This window comes from Osmia lignaria, chromosome 11, assembly GCF_051020975.1.
Source record: "Osmia lignaria lignaria isolate PbOS001 chromosome 11, iyOsmLign1, whole genome shotgun sequence".
Taxonomy (NCBI): domain Eukaryota; kingdom Metazoa; phylum Arthropoda; class Insecta; order Hymenoptera; family Megachilidae; genus Osmia; species Osmia lignaria.
The window spans coordinates 4,629,936-4,637,408 of record NC_135042.1 but is presented as its reverse complement, the minus strand read 5'-3'; the positions used below and the strand labels follow the sequence as shown (position 1 = coordinate 4,637,408).

The window sequence follows — 7,473 nt, the reverse complement described above, 5'->3', positions numbered from 1 at the left end:
TAAAACCCATCGTAGCTAACACGTTCCCTTTAAGCTACATATCTCTCCTGGTACTCCCATCGCTTTCCCCTCTTGGTCTGGTTCCTCTCAGTGATCCGGGGCTCTCCCTCTTGGCGGTTCGCAACTTCGATCTAACTGGGCAGAGTTAACGCAGGAACGGGCAACGAGAGCGAATGGCTACAGGGTGGCGGGGTCGAAATCAATTCACTGAGGAAAATTAACGCGCTCGAGGGCCATGCTGTTTCGAGGGAGGCGAATTCACGAGAAACCGTGAAAATTTCTCGCGTCCGTGACGACTAACAGCACGAAACAAGTGCGGCCATTTTTTAGAGGTTAGAAATTGTGCGCGTACGCGGTCTATTGTATCCACGAACGTGTACAACGTCAAGAAACAATGACGATCGAAGGGTTTACAATTTATTTTCTTGCCATCTCGGTATTCACTGATATAGAGATTTGCAATTCTATCAAGTGAACACCGAAAAGCAGAGTACCCGGAACAGATCGATGCGCAAAGCTTGCTTCCGCCAGGGGAGTGTTCAGTGTTCGTGCGCCACACGTTCAGTTGAATATTTCACCGGAAGTACGTAATCGGTACAAAGTCTGTTCGGCTAAATTAATATTTTTCAAATTTGTTTAATGTCATTGTTGACGCGTGGAATCTTTTAGCTTTTCCATTGTTGGTGTTCGGTCCTCGCAGACGCACACACATTATTTCTTTTTCATAATAATTTATATTTTCCTTTCCAAGTTTTGCCTGAAGAACCAACTGAAGAAGTAAGGGTTCATTGACCTTTTTCCTAAACTGTAGTTTTAGTTTTGTTTCACAAGAAAGGACGGTGAATTATAATCATAATTTTTACATGATTTTCTTTGTAAACCTGTATGTTTGTAATAACTCTCCAATAGTAAAAGAGAATCGAACTTATCGATAACTTGTCAAGTTGTAATATTACTTGATAATTAAAAAACTAAACGAACATGTAACCGATTAATGTAGTCGGTGAAACGGTTACTTTCAACACTGTTACGTGTTCTTACTATCTTTGTAAATCATTGTTTAAGATTGCGTTAATTACGAAAGAATGAAACACGTACATTTGTATACCGCGTTACAATGTACAAAAAAGCAATATCAACAACATATGTACACGCGTACAAATACACAAGCACATATGTACACACGGGATACGTAAAATTACATATACCTATACTTTCGATTGAAATCGTAACTTTATCAGTCGGTTGTAAATTTCGGTAGTAGACGCTTTGTAAGATTGTATAAGTGCTGTGCATATGTATATACAGGGTGAAGAAGAGAGAAAAAAAAAGATGGAGTAGCGAACAAACGTTTAGAACAAAATTATTGTCCGAAGGAATAATGTGTCTTATGTACATGGCAAATAGTGAGAAATTGAAATATTTCTCGTGGATGAACTCTATCGGTTACGAATAATAATAGGTGTGTTCCTCTTACTAGATGGAGTAAAATATATAATAGTTTCATAATTACCTGACAACAAAAATACAAAAAAGATATAGATTACAAAATCACGAGGTCTGCTTTGTCTTGTTATAATCAAATACTTTATATTATGTAGTACAGGTTGTCATTAAACGTGTGAGCAAACCTATATCATTAAAATCCCTTTTTTTTTTAATATTCTCAAATTATTGCTTAAAGCGAGATTAATTAAGCGTATATTATTTTCATTTGTCACAAGCACATTCATCATACATAGGGTAAGTAAATAATCTTTTATTTTTTTAAAAAGAAATGAATCTAGAAAATGTGGATATTTCTGCAATTTAAAAAAACCTGCCTTTTTGTTTTTCAATACTAGAGGCGCTAGTGCTTTAAAACGCACCTCCTGGTGCCGGAAATAGGAAATAAAAGTAGATATAATTTTTACGCCCTCTGGTTGCGTAACAGAGAAGCTCTTTTTAGCACCATCTTACATTTCCAGAAAAAGGCGGGTCTGTAAAATGTAAATATTTCGGTAAGTTTTTAACATTAATTAATTAAAAAATAAAACCCCTTACGGTAAATATTACCCTACATTTTTTACTTACTTTTTCATGTAAATTCACCTTCTTTTAAGGAATGTCATCAAATAGGAAACATCCTATATTAATTTAGAATAGATGAAAGTATTTTTAATAATATTTTATAGATACAATATTTTTCTTTACAGAGAATTACAGTTTCCATATTATATATAATATACATAATACTTGACCATATTTTGGTACATGCTTATATCATATAATATATACATGAAATTAGTTCAATACAAGTTCCCTTTAAAAATTTTCGTTATTGATTATTAAAAATGTTTAATGCATTAAAAGCATGGAATGTTTCTTGAAAACCATATATTTCTTTTATAACCATTTAAATCCGTAAGTAGTAGATAAATAAAATTCAAGTTTAGGATTTTGCAAGAAAATTCCAGTGTTTGCCAAAAATATTTTTCATTCTGCATTTAGTTTATCAATAAAAAAATAAATTTAATAAATGGGTTTTTTTCGAACTATCGTAATTTTTGACTAGATACAGTAAAATGTTCTTTTAATATTAAAATGTCTCTTCATTTATTAAATTTTAATAAATAACAATAATTAAAATGAGAAAAACAAAAAAATGAAATATATTAAAGAACTCAATATTTATGTACAAATGTTTCTCACAAAATATACATAACAAAAAGAAGTATTATACATTAAGTGCGAATTCAAGATACTGTAATGCTTCAAATCACTCATTTATATAAACAAACTACACTGAAATAATTATTTTATCGATCTTTAAATTATAAAAATATACTATTCGAATTGCTGTAATATGTACTTTCCTTGAAATGATGATCTACTCCAATTCTTTTGCATAAAATGAAGAAATAAGTTTTTGTATGCTCAATATACAACATTACAGTTGATTGGTACATAAGTACTACAAATTTCTTAATCAAAGGTGTGTATATCTTTGCATTGTTAGGATATGCCTTCACCATTTCATTGCCTCTAGAAGACACATACAAACGTGTTGCCTTCATACATTTTTACTTTGTATTTTGCCTTTGTTGATTCTGCATCATTAATCGTGCTATTTCTTCACCCAAAGTATCAATATTATCCTGCAAAAATAACATATGAGATATATAGGTTTTCAATATATTTATTATGTTTACCTTTAGCGTGATATTTTTAAATAATGCATCTTCAAGCACTGCTTGAAGTTTCTGGTTTATTTCTAATGATAACTCCAGGGTCATATTGTCATCCGAGACTCGTTGATTGTAGACAGAGGCCATTATTCCCCCATGTCTCGCTAATTCAGCCTACAATCACATAATTGTTAACATAAAATTCAAATACAGAATCAATTAGAAAAATGGCTATTGCAAGATAGTAAGTGACATAAAACTTACTGCATTTCTCCTGCTTTTAATATGCTTGTGTGCAAATGATAAAATTCACATAAAATTTGAAAATCTATAAAGTTCTACAGGATTGTTTACTTTGAAATTAAAACTTACCTTGTACTTATCTCTATCATTGTTGCCCATAGCACCAATATTTTCATGTAAAATATAATTTTGTATAATTCTTGTTTTTTTCTGTAGCTCTTCAACCAGGGTTCGCGTATGTTCTTCGAAAAAATCAAGTTTCTCCGCTCTTTTAGCATTGATTTCTTGTAATTTTATAATACGGTCTATTAGCGCTTGTCTGCTAGGCTCCATAGACTGAATACCTTGCTCACCATTAATACTATTATCTGATAAGGCACCATTTAATGTATCTCCTATAAAAAAAAGTGAAAAGTACATGTATCAAAAACAAAAAATTGGTGTGCTTTACCACGAGCTTTAGAAGTGAAACTTGTGTACAAGAGAGCATAATGTAAGAAAGACCCCAAAGTTTCACTTGAAAAACTAATTCTCAAATCTAAGAACCTGTATTCAGTGAAACATTCGATCCAGTCCTAGATGCAACACCCAGTGAATTATAAGGAGATGACGTTTCAAAAGCTTCCAACTTCTTTCGACACTGCAGCAGCTCACGTGTCATTTCTTTCATACTTATTTGCTGTTTTCTCTTCAACACGGCATTTTCTCCTTGACTATCTTCCAATTTCTGTCCAAGATTCTGTGCAGCTTGTGTCTGTTCAGCAAGATGTTGAGCTAAAATTTCACATTCTTCTATTCTTAGTTTCTGCTCTTGTACAATTCTTTCTTCCAATATTTTAACTTTGTCTGTTAGTTCTCTAATGCGGTCGTGTAATGGTCCGTGTTCTTTTTCCAGTTTTTTCATCCTAGCTTCAGTGGCTGTAAATTCGGACTGAAGCCGTACATTTTTATCTGTTAATTTCTGCGTAAAATCCAGCATTTCAGCTTCTTTCTGACGACACGCAGACATATCTGCTTGTAATTCTTCATTAGCCATACGTAAATGGTTCATTTCAGTTTCAGTTGATGCCAAATACTGCTCTTTACTGTGTAACAAAAAGGAAGATGAACATTTTGAAATTAAATTAAGGTTTTATAATACTTACTGCTGTAATTGAACCTTCAACGTTTCCAACTCGGATACTTTATTAAGCAACTCCACAATTTCCTTCTGACGCTGATCCGCTATGATTTTTACGTTACTCAAATTACTCTCGTAATTTAAACGATTCTTTTCAGCATCTTGTATCTTTAAACTAAGGGTATTATTTTCTTCGATTAAAACTTGTTGCCTGCTTTTCAAAGTTTCTACCTCTTTTTGTAACTGAAGTCTCAACATTTCTTTATCCTCTGTGACATGCCTTTCTAAGATCAAACGTGCCTGTTGCTCTTTTAATCGTTGATCCAATGTAACAGCTTTATTTTCTTCCGACTGTTGGAACTTTCGTATCGATTCCTGTGACTCCCTACGGACTTGTTCACATTCCTCCTTCATTTCATTTATTCTAGTCTAAAACAATTAATGTTATGAATTTATAATAGAAACAAGAAATGATTCTTTCGATGTTATTACCATAGCTTTATCTAATTTTTGTTGAGTCTCCTTTTGCAAATCCATTTCAGTTTTAAGTTTGTTTTGAGTCCATTTTAATTTTATGTCTCTCATGTTTACATCCTCTCTGAGTTTATCAACTTCTTTTTGGAGATCTATCACCTCACGATGCTTTCCATCTAAGATATTACAGATCCTTGCTCTTTCTCCTTGCATTTCTCTTAATTTACTTTGAAGCGATTCTTGTTGTTTTATAATTTCTTTTACTTTACGTTCTGCATATTCTCTCGCCCTTTTCAAAAAGAAATGAAAAGCAGAGATTAGTTAGTTATGAAATATGATATGTTTAAAAATTGTTATGTACCTTTGAGTATCAATTAATTGCTTTTCGCTAACTGCATACTTCATTACCATACTTTCCCTCTCTTTATTAGCAGCACTGTATTCTTTCCTCAATGTTTCCTGTCCTGCTAAGGATGCATGCAATTCAGATGTAAGTGTGTTTATTGTCTTCTGTAATGTTTCTAATTGTATAGTAAAAGTTTCTCCTTTATTTTCTGTCTCCAGTACTTGATTTCTTTCTTCCAAACATTCAACTTTTTCTTGCAATTTCAAATGCTTTGCTTTCAAGTCTGCATAGTCCCTTAATAAAGTGAGATATTCTGGTTGCTGTAATAAACTATATCTTGACTCCTCAGAATCAATTTTTTCTTCTTTTTGAGGTATATTATCAATAAGACTTTTCTGGGCAAAATTATTATATCCAGGATTCAATACCATATTAGAATCCCCATTTATATCTACACTGTTACCTCTGTGATTAATACTATCATCAGTAGAATGAGATTCCACTTGTTTTAGATAATTTAATTTACAGGTACTATCAACATTATTTTTATCAGTCACACAGTCATTCACAAATAAGCCTTCATTAGAATTTTTTCTAGAAACATTTTTACTTTCATAATTGTTCGTATATTCACTTCTTTCACTTTGTCTGTCCACTGATGTTTTTCCTGGATCATCAATATCTTTTATTTTTCTTGTTAAATCTGATTCATTATTAACTATTGGTTGGATCAAAGGAGACTCTGCACTAAGAAATTCTTCTGTATGTTTTCTGCCATTATAAACATTATCTGTGGATTTCATTACTGAATTGTACTTCACAGTTAAATGCTGTGGTAACAATGCTTTTTCCATTATATTTGTTGACTTTTCTGTAATAAAATTTAAGAAACTACGGCTCTTGTTCAGAAACTGAGCATTTGATTGCATTATATTAATTGGATATGTTGGCAGTGAAATTTTAACCAATTTACTATCATCAGTTAAGGTTGGTCTAGATTGTAATCTTGTGTTTCTAATAACTTCAGAAGACTGTTGTTCTTTATTTAGGTCTTTCTTTATTACAATTTCTGATTGTTTATTATTCTCCATTAATTTGTTACACATAGTAGAATCTTGTACTGTGTTTTTTATTTCTTCTACATTCATTTTTACTATACAATTTTTATCTTCTTTTTTATGCTTTTCACTATTTCCTTCTTCATTATTACATAGTGATTCTAATTCCTTACATTCATTTGGGACCACAGATTGTATATCATAATTAGATATTACATGGGAAGATATACACAACAGTGAATCAGATAATGTTGATGCATAGCTAACATCATTACATGAAGATGATTTCTGAAGACACTTTTCTTGTGGAAGGCTCATACCAACAGATGATGTTTCATATCTCAAAAACTCATTATCCATGAGATTACTTAAAGAAGCAGAACCTTTTAGAGAAATGTTAATACTGTTTTCTTCTATTAAACAATGATACTTTTTATCATTGTTTCTTAATACTGAATCTGTTTCAATTTGAGCGATACTGTTAGATTTAAGTTCTTCCTGAACTGGCATTGTTTCTATATTATTTTGGATCAATGAATTGGTAACTAAAAATATTCAGAATAAAGAATAAAATTAAACATGTTACTGTGAATTTGACAATATTACATAGCTCTAATTAATCAAATTTTGTACCTTCCGCAAGCGTAATATCTGGTTTTACGCCGGAATCAGCTTGATCGGAATTATCCATAAGGGTTTTTTCCTTATTGAACAATTTAGATTTTGTTTCGTCCATTTTACAAATTGTAAATTCCATTTCTTTCAGAACAACTTGATCCTATTTCATGGTGTTAGATTTTCTAGTGAAAGTCATTGATGTTGGAAAAATTCATTAGTTTGAGATAGGTTCACAGTTACAATATTGAATGACATTCGCAAAATAATTAAAATCAGAAGAGAGAACCTAAAATCCAAGAAATTTTATCTGTCATCTGTGCTGTTTTTAACCTTCCCTATGAACATGATGATACTGTATTATTTTATCTGAAAACATTGGCCAAAAATTCAGCTGGTAAATACATACATAGAAAAAGAGGAACAAAGTGTGTTCACTCCTGGAATTTT

At 31.7% G+C, this 7,473-nt stretch overlaps 1 protein-coding gene across 2 annotated transcripts; it reads right to left on the bottom strand.

Annotated features, from left to right (window-relative positions):
* Window positions 1–2,711: 2,711 nt before the first annotated feature.
* Window positions 2,712–7,385, bottom strand: Golgin104 (coiled-coil domain-containing protein 186). 2 transcript variants are annotated; one of them, XM_034323013.2, is made up of 9 exons: window positions 7,042–7,385; window positions 5,366–6,953; window positions 5,023–5,293; window positions 4,556–4,959; window positions 3,957–4,495; window positions 3,540–3,805; window positions 3,432–3,455; window positions 3,192–3,341; window positions 2,712–3,137 (listed from the first exon to the last, which is right to left on the bottom strand). In XM_034323013.2, exons 1-9 carry the CDS (start codon window positions 7,163–7,165, stop codon window positions 3,063–3,065), a joined length of 3,441 nt encoding a protein of 1,146 aa, XP_034178904.2. In that variant the 5' UTR covers window positions 7,166–7,385; the 3' UTR covers window positions 2,712–3,062. The 2 variants fall into 2 exon arrangements, with proteins under 2 accessions (XP_034178904.2, XP_034178905.2); XM_034323014.2 differs by lacking the exon at window positions 3,432–3,455 and having other exon boundaries at window positions 2,713–3,137.
* Between the last annotated feature and the right edge of the window lie 88 nt (window positions 7,386–7,473).